Genomic DNA, 14,627 nt, shown 5'->3' on the forward strand with positions numbered 1-14,627 from the left:
AATGATGTGCAAAAAATCTCCGATCTAGATATTGTGGTTCTCTAGAAACTTCTAATGCACTCTCAGCCTGGGACACTCTGTATATGCAACTAGAATTTACGCAAGATAAACCGGCGGTATAATTAAACAATTTTTAATATTTGTTATTTAATTTGCATTGGAGCATCACATAAAAAAAACACATTTAGTCCAAAACGTTTTTGACTAAAACTGTTTTTTTTATGTGCATCCAAGAATCACTCTGTATTAACAAACCTTACAAATTATACAAAAATACATTTACAGGAAGTGAGTGGCTTGAACGTTTAGAATAATATATTTTTCGACTTTACGAATAAGGCTTATATCCTATCATAAATTTAAGCAGGCGTTCACGAACTCACTTAAAACCACACTCATATACGATACTTATTAAAGTATTTTCGCTGTCCTTTTTGAAAACATATTATTTATTCAAAAAAAATCGTAAAATTTCTTCTTTTCTTCTAAAATTTTTTCGTCAAATTAAAAATGTTATATTTTTCATATTTTTAGTTCTATTTTCATTATTTTTTTAGCAAACTGTATATAAATATATTAACTCTAATTTGTATACACAATTTTTTTTATAAATTTTAGTCTTTGGCTTATAATACAGAGTTTAATAGAAGGGTTGTTTTTTACCTTATTTTTAAAACACCCTATGCAATAATTTCGTCAATAAATTCTCCTTATCCTAAAAAACTATTTTTCCGTCATATCTCCTGAGCATTTTGTTCTTTGGATCATGTTATTACATGCCTTGCAATTTTTTCAATTATCAATTCTTTTTGATGTTATTTTTCAATATAACGAGGTGGCTTTGGTAATTATTGTAACTATATGCTCTAAATACTTATAGGTACTTTATGTAATGAAATTTTTATAACATATCTATTGACCGACCAAAATATAAATGATTTTACTTCTATATTTGAATCACCTTGTCTATTTACTTTCACATTAAAAACAGAGAGATTGCAGTGAAATAAAAAAAGATGGTGCATTTCGGAATTTTGGACCATCCTGTATAAATTAGCAATTTTTCCTAAGTTTGGATTGGATCTGTAAATAATTCAAAAATCATATCGATTTTCTCAATTTAATATTCGGCCGAATGCGCTAGGTTGCTTTGTATAACGAGTTGCCTAAAATAAAAATTGAAAAAGTATACTATAAAATCATCAACGCGGCGCTATAGTCTACCTTCTGTTCGACAGATGTCGCCAGGCGCATTTCTAAGAAGTTTTCCTTGTTTGACTTTTCCTTGACTGCTTAAAATGGTGGTCTGTCAAATTGACTGCACGTATCTTGTAGGGCGGGGAGTTTCTCGATCGTTGTGAATCAGTTTGTTCGCGATTAAACAAATAATATTTATAAAAAAAACTGTGTCGTGTCCGCGGTTTCGGCGCTATATACGCGCGTGGTGTGTATGAACCAAACGGTGTAAATAGATTTGTAGAGTAATTGTCATTGTGTACGACTGTATTGCAGTTCAAGGTAAACAATCAAATGTATTGCATCTCTTTCTTGTATGTGTGCCGATTTCGACGAAATAAAAAGAAAAGTGGAAAGTGGCTCGTAGGCTAATCGACGTGTCTCGGCAATTTGTCCGTAATATTGCGAAAATCTGGCTGTATTGGGTTTTCAGTCATGACTGGCTGCTGGATTTTGATTAACTCGATAATTGAATGGCTTGTACTGACATAATTAACTTAGTCCTTTTGTTTTACGCGTCCCTAATTATTTTCTTGCGCTTATTTAATTACGAAACCAGGAAATGCTTAATGGCTATCGTTTTAATTGTTTTGAGGTTATATTATTTACTTAAAGAGCTATTTAATGGGAATATAATTTACTTAATGTCTTAGCTCTTGATATCAGCATCTAAACTTTATAATGAGTTGGAATTAATAAGAATCGTGTCATAAATACACATTACAAAGTTTTTTTAATCGTCCATCAAGAATGAAAAACTTAATATCAACTCCAGATGGGTTTCCTATTTATGTATATTTTATATTAGAATATTAAGAAGGCATTTGCATTCTAAAGAGTCGGACTGAAAATTGTCTATTGAAGACATCAGCACATTATATCCATTCAATTCACATTGATATTGTTACATCACATGATTAACTGGTCTAAAAACTCAACTGTCAGACCAGAAGACGTTGTATGGAACATATTATTAGACATTATTAGATAAGAAGAGAAGAAAGATGTACCTACCATAGGTACTAACCAATATAATTTTAGGAAATTGATCAAGGCGTAATGAATTGTTCGATTAACAATTAAAAAAGTCTTAGGGCGGATTTACCCAATTTCTTAATTGCTATTCCTTAATTCTTATTTCTTAGTCTCTAATTTGTAATTCTTAATACACAATTCTTTATCCCTTATTTTTTTAGAGACAGTTATCCAATGTCTTAATCCTTATTTCTTAATTCTTAAAACTGACACTAGTAGATCAAATCAAATCGTTTTTATTTCGCTGTGTTATTGTGTGCAATGAGGTCCATACAAAAAATTGCAGCACTTTCGGGTTTGTTTATAACCATGGCTTGTTGTGTCGCTACTCTCGTGAATCGCCACCGAGGTTGTAGGTGATTTGGGGTTCGCCCCATGAATAGAAGAAAGGACATGGAAGGCAATTTTGGAACTCTAATACAAGACATGCCTTCCTTGGAATGGGACGAACAACAGTTCACAAAATACACAAAAAATTAGCATTTCAAAATGTCACGCATGCGCATCTACACGTTTTCCTTAATCGCTAATTCGTAATCGCTAAAAAGTTAAAAGTTGGGAACTTTCAAAATAAAGAATTACGAACCGTGGTTAAGAATTAAGGATTAAGACACTGTATAACCAAACTAACTGCATAACACGTATTTTATCTTTTTATAATTTAGCGAATAAGAAATAAGAATTAAGGAATAGCAATTAAGGAATTGGGTAAATCCGCCCTTATTATCAATTAGGAATTCGAGTAACATAAAAAAAATGTTTGTGCACTAAGTACCTATGTGTGCATATTTCAAGTGAAACTTCTTACTTCCGTGTGTTTGTCCGTTTGAGGACAAATTGGGGTACCTCTATCCACGTGCCGAGTTTGATTCCAATCGACCCATAATTAAGAAAATTCCTGATGGTTTCGTCCATTTAGAAGCATCGGTTCGAAACGTCGAGGGTGCAATCCTAAAGCCCGTCCCCAATTATGCGGAAATTGAGCCATATTTTTCTTCAATATCATTTTTCTTCAATATCAAATCCTTAGTCCCACCAGGGGCGGATACAGAAATTTATTTTAGGGGGGGGCCCGGAATGTATTTTAGGGGGGGGCCAAATAAACGATAATGTAGAATATGCTTTTTAGAGCGCCATTTTTAGTATAGTTTAGTAGCCAATATGCTTTTTAGTCGCTCACATAGCCTACCCACCAAATTTGGTCGCGATCGGACGACATCAACTTTTGACGTATCTTACGTCAAAACTAACTGGTTACAGTGACACGTGTCGTACACGGTCAAGCCGCCTTTCTCCAATGTATTGACATACCAAATTTCATTTAAATCGGACGATTTTTTGATTTTATTTATTGATGATAGGGTTTTGTAGTGCACGAAGTGTCGTCAAAATATCACGAAAATATTGTGCTCTTCGAGCCCTATTGACATTCCAAGTGTCAGCACCCTAACTCACATAGGGCCCGACTTCGCTATAACTAAGATCTATATAGGTACCTACCTATACGTATATTGAAACGCTTTGAGTTTGGTATTGTCAACTAAGTAAATAAAGAAAGAGTATTTCATATGCAGTAATTCTGAAATATTGTATTTAATCTTATCTTGCATGATAAAGTTTATATACATAGAACTTCAATTTTACAGACTTATTTTTGACTGTCTTCGAAAAACGGCGTTTGTTTGATCTAAAAGTAGCCATACATATTTAGTTTTTTTCTGTAAGTTTGGATTCTTGAAATTTGGGCGGTGATAACCTTGAAGCGGCCTTTGCTTTTGTTAAACAAAGTGTAACGAATGAAAGATGCCAAACCACTCACAAGATCGACAGATAACCTTAAAGAAATTGAGTCAATTGCTACAAAAGACGCTGTCAGTAAAAAAAACTTGAGAAGTTCCTACAGAAAAAAAAACTGTGTGTGCAATATATGGTCGTCTGAGGTCTCCATTCGGGTACCTCTATCCACGTGCCGAGTTTGATTTCAATCGACCCATAATTAAGAAAATTCTTGATGATTTCGTCCATTTACAGGCATCGGTTCGAAACGTCGAGGGCGTAATCTAAAGCCCGTTCCCAATTATTCCGAAATTGAGCCACATTTTTGTTCAATATCAACTCCTTAGTCCAACCTTGATGAAGATGTAAACGAAATGTTGTGCAAACTTTGCAGGGTGGGACCGTGTGCCCCGTCGTTCATGTAGCCTACCCACCAAATCGCAATCGGACGACATCAACTTTTGACGTTTCTTACGTCAAAACTAACTATCACAGTGACACGTGCCGTACACGGTCAAGTCACCTTTGTCCAATCTATTGAAATTTGGTATTTTCATTTAAACCCAACGATTTTTTGATTTGATTCATTGATAATGGGGTTTCGTAGTCCACGAAACGTCGTCAAAATATCATGAAAAGATGGGGCTCTTCGAATGGACGGTTTAAAATAAACCGGACGATTTTTTCGCCATTGATGACTAAGAGTGGGTCCTACGTGGGACCCTCCACTGCGGCCACGAGGGCCTGTTGTGGCTTAATATTGTGGCCATTGATGATTAGTGCACAAAACGTCGTCAAAATATCGATGCTCCAAAGAGCCATCTCAACTTCCTCATTGGCTTATAACTTTTTCGATCGTAACCAATTTTCTTGACGCTAGTGTCACGGCCTTGAAATTTTACTTCCAGCGCTCGTAAAGAAGTTCTATTATAGAGGACTATTATATTCAACGCAATATTATCATTCTATAACTAAGATCTAGGTACCTACCTATACGTATATTGAGACGTTTTGCGTTTGGTATTGTCAACCTCGTTTCAACTATATAAAGAAAGAGTGTATTTCATATGCAGTAATTCTGAAATATTGTATATAATCTTATCTTGCATGATAAAGTTTATATACATAGTAGATACTTCATTTTTACAGACTTTACTTTTGACTGTGTTCAAAAAAACGGCGTTTGTTTGATCTGAAAGTAGCCACACATTCAGTTTTTAGGCTTTCGTACCCAAAGGGTAAAAACGGGAACCCTATTACTACATACATACAGCCGTTACTCGCTGACGAGTATTCGACACACATAAAGAAGATGGCCACGCAAGGCGTTTTCTTTCATGAGCTTTTCTGTGACTGAAAAGCCCGATACGTGATGTTTTCTGCCTACCGCACTCCGAACATTCAAAAATCTCATTGCTTTGTTGCCTCTTTACTTTTTGGTTGCCGCTGTTAACTGAGTTTACAACCCTTCTCCATTGAGTTCTATTGTGAGCTGCTTTTTCCCACTCATTCTGCATGTTAATTCCCTTTAAATTTTCGTGGAAAATGTCCTTGTACCTTTTCAGTTGTCCACCCGGCCTCCTCTTACCGTCTACAAGCTCACCGTAAAGCAGAGATTTTGGCATGCGGTTTTCTTACATTCTGCATACGTGACCAGCCCATTTTAAGCGAGATTTTGTGACCATGACTTCAATACTCTCGCAGTTAGCTTTTTCAAGGACCGATACGTTTGAGACATGATGGAACCACCGGACTCTTAAGAGTTGTCTAAGGTGTCTCTGTTGCAACTTGTTTAATGCGTTCATGTGTCGGCGGTACGGCACCCAGGTTTCGCTCCCATATAACATGGTGGGGATTATAATTGCTCAGTACACTGCAAGTTTTGTCTTTGTACTCAAGTCATGATTGTAGAAAACCCTGTCTTTTAATTTCCAGAATGCTCTTGAGGCGTTGCTAATCCTGTGCTGAATTTTAGAGTCAATATTGACCCTTTCCGAAATCAAACTGCCAAGGTAATTGAATTCCGCCACATATTCCAATAGTGCTTCTCCGATTTTTATAGCATTGTTGTGATCTTCCGGGGGAGTACACATGATTTTAGTTTTGTCGATGTTTAGCTTAAGGCCCAAAGCCTCGTATTCCCAGGTATATGTGTTCAACATTTCTTGTAATTGTTGTACCGTGTTTGCAACTAGAGCGCAGTCGTCAGCGTATTGAAGTTCTGTGATAAATTTTGTACGTGTTTTTGCCCTGAGTCTTTTTATGTTGAACAGACCGCCGTCCTATCTGTATCTAATGCCCAAACCTCTCTCCTGCAGTTTGCTGTCCACTATAATGCAGAGCGCTGCCATGAATATGTTGAATAGGAGAGGCGCTAAGACACATCCTTGCCTAACTCCTGTATTTGTTAGGAATGGGTCGCTCAGTGATCCATGATGTGACACTCTTGACTTGTTGTTGTTATGGAGGCTTTTACACACTGTAAGAAATTTGTTGGATACTCCGAACTTTTTCATAATTGCCCAAAGCGCATCTCTGTTCACAGAGTCGAAGGCTTTTGTTAGATCGATGAATGCAACATAAAGTTTAGACCGCTACTCTTTTACTTTTTCCTGTAGTTGACGGATGGAAAATATGGAATCGACGGTGCCGCGGTTGGTACGAAAACCCGTTTGCAATTCTGGAAGGATTTTTTCTATATATGGGTGCAGGCGGTTTGACATTATTTTTGCAGGAATTTTTCCACCGATAACCAATAGCGAAATTCCCCGGTAATTTCCGCAGTCTGATGCACTTTCTTTGTTCTTAAATATATTCACTATGTTCGCGTTGCGAAAGTCCTGAGGTACCTTCATTTTTACAGACTTTACTTTTGACTGTCTTCAAAAAAAACGGTGTTTGTTTGATCTGAAAGTAGCCACACATTCAGTTTTTAGGGTTTCGTACCCAAAGGGTAAAAACGGGAACGCTATTACTAAGACTTCGCTATCCGTCCGTCCGTCTGTCACAAAGGTCTATCTTATGAACCTTTATAGCTAGACAGTTGAAATTTTTACAAATAATGTATCTATGTTGCCACTATAAGAACAAATACTAAAAACAGAATTAAATAAATGTTTATAAATAAAAAAGTACTTTCACTAAACATTACCTTTTAAGTAAGAATTTTACATAGAATCTTTCAAGTCCTCGGTGGCCGCGTGGTTTAAAGCGTTAGGACTTTACGCTGCTATGACGTTGGAGCCCTAGTAAGGCAGGTTCGAATCCTAGTCAAGGCGACTTTTTTTAATCGTTTTTTCTTCATTTTTACATATTTTTACACCTTTATTTTTACTTTTTACATATTTATTATTGATTAATACAATTTTTAGTAATGTGCTTCTTCATTTTTTTTTAAATTACTTAGACGCGCAGTTAAAATTTCAGTTAAATCGGAAAAAAAAGTTTATAATAACATAGTGTCTAAATTATAGTACGGAACCCTTCGTGCGCGAGTCCGGCTCGCACTTGACCAATTTGTTTCTGTAGGTTTGGATTCTTCAACGTGTGTGGTGATGACCTTGAAACGGCCTTTGCTTTTGTTAAACAAAGGGTAAGGAATGAAAGATGCCAAACCAAACACAAGATCGACAGATAGGTAAAACCTTACAAAGTGATTGAATCAATTGTAAAAAGTGAATCAAATTATTTATTAATGTTTAATTTATTACTTTTCCAGCATTTCAAACTACCCTTCTTCAAACATATCCTTCAAAACCTTCAGTTTAATAGCTGTTAGTAAGAAGTTTCACTTCAAATATGCGCACCTAGTGCACACAAAATTTTTTTTCGACATCATAAAATATTACCAAACTTCTAGACATAAATATAGTATGTCAGCATGTAATTTCATCGTTTAAATTACCCTGTATCATAAAACGCATTGTATAAATCTATCTAAATTTTGAAAGACATAAAAAAACACCTAATTTTTATTTTAAATTTCCCGCACCTATTACTGTATATTCATTTTAACAGTCAATCCACATTATCTATCAAAATACACAATAAACAAACCCCGAAAACCACTCAGACCCACTAAACCAGATTGTCCCAGTGATTTTCGACGAAATCCGTCATAAATCCCGTTTAAATTTTGAACTCATTGAACGGATTTCTAGCTGAACATCGCGATATAATATGGGCCACCCTCGGCTTCAAAATAAACACATCTGTCTATTAAAGCCTTTAATAAACAAACAGATTCCCGTAAAGGAGATTACCTGAAAACGCTTGTTTATGGTTTAGTAACTGAGCGAACCAAAGGGTTTATACTTTGTGTTTATGAAAGGAGAAGTGATTTTAATTGGGATAATGAATTATGAGATCTCTTGTTAATAAATCAGTCAGTTCTATTTAATTTTATTTAGTTGTAGAATGTAGGAGTAAGAGGGGGGCTACCTTAAACTGCGACCTTAAAAATCTATTTTGCCCCCCTTCCTTGAGTCATCAGACAGTCTATAAAAATCATACCCCCATGTAACCACTAACTAACCCATCATACCCCTGCTGTAGAGGGAACAGGGTATTTCCCATCCTCCTCTGACAACAGTTCTTCCTCCGAGGGTACACACCCTTCCACGGTTGGAGTTTGGCCCTCCGTGCCGCCCTTCACAGTCGAGGAGCTTGCCTCCGAGGAACCCGTGAGGTGGAGGCTGGAGGATCTGTCTCCATTTTCTCCACCCCTTTAACTTGGTCTCTCCTTAGACCTGATACCGGTGTTGTCCCGTATCTATAATAGAGGATATGTCCCGCTATCTCTATTGCCTTCTTGGATTTGAGGTTAATTCCTATTGTGAGGGCCTGACCATGACCCTCCTCCCTCGAGTTGATGACTCGCCAACTCGATGTCCTTAAATTGAAGTTCTGACCCTGGATAAAGGCTCAGCAGATAGGTGGTGTCATTGCCCTTGCTCCTCGGCAGAAAGACCGTGATGACCCCCCTTTAGGGATATTTTCTCCCTTCACTGCAACCAGTTCCGACCCATGCCAATTTTTAAGCTTAGGTACGATTTCCACCAACCAGTTCTCCGATTCGTGAGATACACAATCTATGAGGATCATGCCCACCCGAAAGTGTATCCCCGCAAAACGCAGCTGACCCACATTTTGTAGATCGTTTTATTGCGATCCGATCGCCACTACTTCGTTCAGAATAGCCTCTTCTAGAGACGTTTGCTGGTCGATGGTCAGAGCAACCTCTGGGAAATTCTTTGGCAGCACCGCCATTTTCACTTGTCCAGCAATAGCGGCAAAGTTGGTGATACGTCCCTGCTTGCCTCCCGGTGTTGGACGGCTTTCCATCCTGGCTTTTTTTTCTCCCTGCTGGAGAAGAAGTAAGAGGTTCTCGTTCCCTCTCTTGCCCTTTGATGGAGATGAGTCAGGTTGTTTCTTTACTCTCCCCTTTTCGGAGCATTGTTTTCGCTTTTGCTTCCTCTGGAGCAAGTCCTTCGTGGAGCAGTCGGAGGTATCTCCGTGCATCTGCTCCGCTAAGACCTACTCTCAGAGGATCGTCTAGCCCGCTTGGTTGACCCAGACCGGGTAGACGAAACGGTAGCTTGTGTCGCTTATTGGGTCTAGAGGTAGGCTTCCGACCCTTGCTGGAGAAGATGGTAGCTTGTGAGCCAATTGTGGAGGATGATCCCGAGCAAGTGTCAGCCGCCCCTCTTGTAGTTTCCTTTGGATTTGGTCGCTTGGAACTTTCATTTGTAATGTTCCCAGTGTCGCTAGGGGGCTTCCCCACAGCTTCACCGGTGGTGTTTTTAATACTAGATCTCATAGTGTTCCCACGGGTCGCTAGGGATTACAGAGCCCCGCATGTAGAAGAGGTAAATACGATGGGGTAAATACCCTGATGCCCCAAGGTTTTTATTTAGTTAGATAACTTATTAGGTTTGTCGTAAACGAAAGCCTTTTTCTTTTTGTAGGTTTTTTATAGTTACAAGGACTGATTACGCACTGGGTGACTTAGAGTTCCAATATTTTTATGAGATATTCAATTATAATTTGTAACGTTTTTAGTTCGTCACATGTCTTTGATTATGATATATGATGTCTGGGCACAACCCTGTTATTGTTTGGCACAACCCTGTTATTGTTTGACACAACCCTGGTATCGCTCTGTGGGAGCGCGCGCTGTCAACATCGCTTCTGTCAATTCTCTGTGATCTAACTTCACTTTTGGTTGGACCGTTTGGCCTCTTAGACGCCATTAGTCCCAGCAGTGTTGAGAAATGGTGGTCATTTAAATCTGGCTGTATTATCTGAATCAGCTGCCATTTCGAAGCTACAGGGTAGAGTTACGGATGTCCCAACTTGTATTTGTATTTGGCTGGCACGTTGGCGTCCCTTTGCTTTTGTCCTCCAGAATGTCATTTGGAAGAAAGGACATATTGTTTATTATTTATTGAGCCCTCGTAAGTATTTCGAGGATCTTACGGACGGACATTGTCTTACGGACAAGTGTCCAAGGTATGGACTATTTTTCAAGGTCCTAGTAGTGTTCTCTTGTGCCACTATCTTATGGACGGATATCCCATGGACAAGTGTCCCCAGTAGGATTGATTTGTCTTACACATAGAGTGCCCCAGCGTGGATGTGGCTTGAGCCCCGTGCTGCTTCACCCCCATTTCTAAGCCTGGATCGCCGACAGACAGTACAGAGATGCTAGACCTCCTCGCGCTGCTACTGTTTGAAGCAGGGTTACATAAAAGAACAGCTAAGTGTATATTTAAGTTCTAGTTTTGCATTTAACATCTAAAATGTTTTCAGTCTTAAACAGTAACGTACATTTTAAACAATAGCGTACAGACTATATTTAGTGGTTAGATTATTAAGGATATTTATGTCGATGCAGTAGTAAAAGTGTGATTTAGATTTTAGATTTCATAATATCACGCATTGTAATAGTATTACTTTCTATAGACATTATTATTACGCTATACTAACAGATGATTAACAATTTAAATAAAGTAATGCTACTTTTCCTATATTTTCTATAACGTTACACGCATTGTATTTTCTTTATAGTCTTTTCATAGAACGTATTTAATATTATTTACATATATAGTTTTACTCAACAAGTAACCACTATAATAATTATATTAATTGTACAATGCTATTTACCATCAAAATTCATCACGAATAAATATAGTCATTAGTTTTAAGTATTATACAACTGTGTTTTCTTTCTCTGTACATGCCTGGCGCCCAATATCTATATATCTTTTGTTTATTATCATTGATTAATTTTCTCTCTAGTGAAATACCTTATCCACGACTGGTCTCCGATGAAAAGCTGCCGTTCGCAGTGGTAGTTGTTTAAAAAAACGCTACAAATTTAAACTATTATTACTGCCATTACTCGCTGACGAGTATTTGACACGCATCAGAAGATGGTTACGCAAGGCGTTTTCTTCCGTGAGTTTTTCTGTAACTGAAAAGCCCGATACGTGATGTTATCTCTCTTCCGCACTCCGGACATTTAAAAATAGCATTGCTTTATTGCCCTTTACTTTTTGGTTGTCGCTGTTAGCTGAGCTTATAATTCTTCTCCATTGCCTTCTATTGTGCGCTGCTTCTTCCCACTCATTCTGCATCCCCTTTTTCAAGTTTGTACCTTTTGAGTTGTCCACCCGGTTTCCTCTTACCGTCTACATACATACTACATACAATAAACATATTCTCATACAATATACATACCATATACATACTGCATACATGTTCTACAAGCTCACCGTAAAGCAAAGATTTTGGTAGGCGATTTTGTTGCATTCTACATACGTGACCAACCAATCTTAAGCGGGATTTTGTAATCATGACTTCAACGCTCTCGCAGCTAGCTTTTTCAAGGACCGGAATAAACACTTAGATACTTTTCACGTTATGTCCGAAATGTTTCACGAAATATTTCTGGAAATAAATATTTACAGTTTACATTACGAAAAAACAAATCGGTCGTCGGTTTTGTTGGAAGATATTTATACTACAATTTATGTAGGGGTGGGGGTTGTTTTACCCTTTCCGTATTCTTTCCTGCTTTTTGTGAAAGTCGAATGTTAAAGCACATGTTATCGGTTAAATTTAAAGACTTCGATTGGTTAGAAAATCACGCAGTTTTTAAATTTATTGCATTTTCATATACGATTTGCTTGTGATTGGTGTCATTTTGTATTTTCATTTCCATTATGATATTTTACTTATAGTCTGTTTACTTATAGTCTAAAAGCTAGCAACGTTTTAGAGAGGGAATTTTAAGAAAGTTGGTTCTTTAATATATTTTTTGCTATGCTCTCCTGAACAGAGTGCGGGCCGTCTGGCTGCCGGTAGACGTTGCGTTCACTACTGCGCATCATATCTGTATTCAATATCTCTTCACTACTGCGCATCACAAATTCGCCCTGTATTTCAGGAACTATGGAGGCTTAGACAAATATATTGTTTGTAGTATATTTAGTTTTATAAGTAGCAAAGTAATTTCAAAATCGCATGATTGTATCTTTACTCATAAACCAGAAATGCTATAAACCACACGAAAATGGTATACCCTGTACAGATGTGATGCGCAGAAATGAACCGCAGTAGTCTACCGGCATTCAGACGGCCCGCACTTTGGTCACGAGAGCATTGCAAAAGATATATTAAAAAACCAGCTTTCTTAAAATTATCGTTTTCCGGACGTTGTTATTTGTACTATTAGATTTTTATTAAGGTTAGATTAAAAATGTCAAGAAAGCGTCAAAACGTCCGTTATCGTACGATCTTTCCTATCGTATAAACGAATAACAGATGCATGAAAATCAAGCTTAAGTCCGCCTTTAGACGACTAAGATCTTATTGAAAGTTTATTTAAACTCCTACTTCGTCATTTTATTCAATCATTGAGTGTTGTCTGTTTGTGTAATATTTGAATAAACAAGATGGTGATACATGTTCTTTTTTTTCAGATTAAATGAGACATGATGGAAATTCCTCGTCGGCAACGTCAAAAAAGAAGAAATCCAAAGTACCTATGAAGACTACCGGCGCGATAAAACAGGAGAGATGCCTTAGGAGTGTGATGAAATCTCTACCAGTAACCCGCAAGAGAAAGGGTAAGCAGGAGTTCAGTTTAGAATCGGCCGCTAAAGACACCATAGCGGAAACCATTGCTTTCGTTATACAAGGCCAACTGACACCAATAAAGCCAACACCGCTACCCATTTCCAAGATAAGAAAGAGCGAGATCCTGAAACGGGTTCCCAAGCATCGCTTTTGCAAGTTGCAGAACGAACAAGTTAAGGCGAAAGAGAATCCAAAAGTTCAAACAAAAACTGCCAAAAATAATGTAGGAATTAAGAAAACTAGTCGTGTGTCACCTCCCACAGGGGGCGACAAAAATTCCAGTCCCAAAGTGACGAAAAACTTAAATTCCCTAGTTAAAAATGTCCCTAAAAAGATTACTAGAGCTAGAGAAAAGAAGGTTAAGGAACCAGTTCGGGAAAAGGTACTTAAAAAAAAGGTATTAAGCCCTAAAAATGAAGTTGTTCAAAACAAAAAGTTATTAACTCCGAAAAATGAAGCTGTTCAAAAGAAACTAGCGGTTAAAAACGAACCATCTAGAAAGCAAAGTATAAAGAAGACGAAAGATGCTAGAACAACTAAAAGAAAATCTGCAATTACTCTGAAAACGACTCAAGTGGTGAAACCTCGTAGAAAATGCGTTAAACCGCAAAATAAACCTAGCCTAGAGATTGTGCCTCCTGTAACTACCTCAGTTCAAATCAAGCAAGAAAAGCTTGATGAAGAATTGGATATTTTTCCAGTTAAAATTAAGGAAGAAGTCAAGGATGAAGAGCAAGCGATTATCGACAAACCTAATGTAGAAGTTTCTAAAGAACTTGAGCCTGTAAAGGAAAAAACGCCTGATGAGAAGTCTCCAAACACCCAGAAAAACAAGAAAACGAAAAAGGCGATTATTTTAAGGAAGAAAAAGGCGATTATGAAGAAGAAATTAAGGAACGAAGAAAGGCGGAAAGCCAAGTTGATTCAGTTTTGGAATAGTCCGAAAAGACATAGAGAGGCTTCTTTAAACGCCATAGCCAAAGTTCATTGTCTGTATGAGAACGAATCCAAAGTCTTGTTCGAGAAAATGGCAGAAGAATCTCTGATTAAACGAGAACCACCTAAAGAAAATTCCGATAAAAATGACGAGGTTCCAAAGAAAAAAGACCCTAAATCGAAGAAAGCGAAAAGGGAGTCGTACGAATTGGTCTTCACCGACAGCTCCGAGGAGTCTTCCGAAGAAGAAGCTCCAGTTCAAAGAACCCTACGTGACGTTCCTGGTTTAAGGGCGGTAGGGAAACATTGGGACATGCACGATTCGATCAGTTCGGATAATAATAGTGACGTGGAACACAGGCGGGTGGTTAAGAAGAAGGTTAAGGTAAAGAAGGAGCCGATTGTGAAGAAATCCATCAACGATGTTGAGAAAAAGAAGAAAACGGTAAAAGTGCAAAGGCGGCGGAAGAAGCACCAACCGGAAGAGCTGATGGATTTGAAGG

At 37.7% G+C, this 14,627-nt stretch overlaps 1 protein-coding gene across 2 annotated transcripts in view; it reads left to right on the forward strand.

Moving 5' to 3' along the window:
- Positions 1 to 1,291: 1,291 nt before the first annotated feature.
- The window catches only part of LOC115874644 (titin-like), a 232,170-nt gene continuing 218,834 nt past the window's right edge, over positions 1,292 to 14,627 (forward strand). For both annotated transcript variants that reach the window (XM_030889851.1, XM_030889853.1), the window contains exons 1-2: positions 1,292 to 1,518; positions 13,032 to 14,627. The exon at positions 13,032 to 14,627 is cut by the window's right edge and continues 94 nt beyond it. In XM_030889851.1, coding sequence (XP_030745711.1) covers positions 13,037 to 14,627 — 1,591 coding nt within the window. In that variant the 5' untranslated portion in view covers positions 1,292 to 1,518; positions 13,032 to 13,036. The remainder of the gene's footprint in view (positions 1,519 to 13,031) is intronic.

Source organism: Sitophilus oryzae, unplaced genomic scaffold, assembly GCF_002938485.1.
Source record: "Sitophilus oryzae breed Bouriz unplaced genomic scaffold, Soryzae_2.0 scaffold_1297_pilon_pilon, whole genome shotgun sequence".
NCBI classification, from domain to species: Eukaryota; Metazoa; Arthropoda; class Insecta; order Coleoptera; family Curculionidae; genus Sitophilus; species Sitophilus oryzae.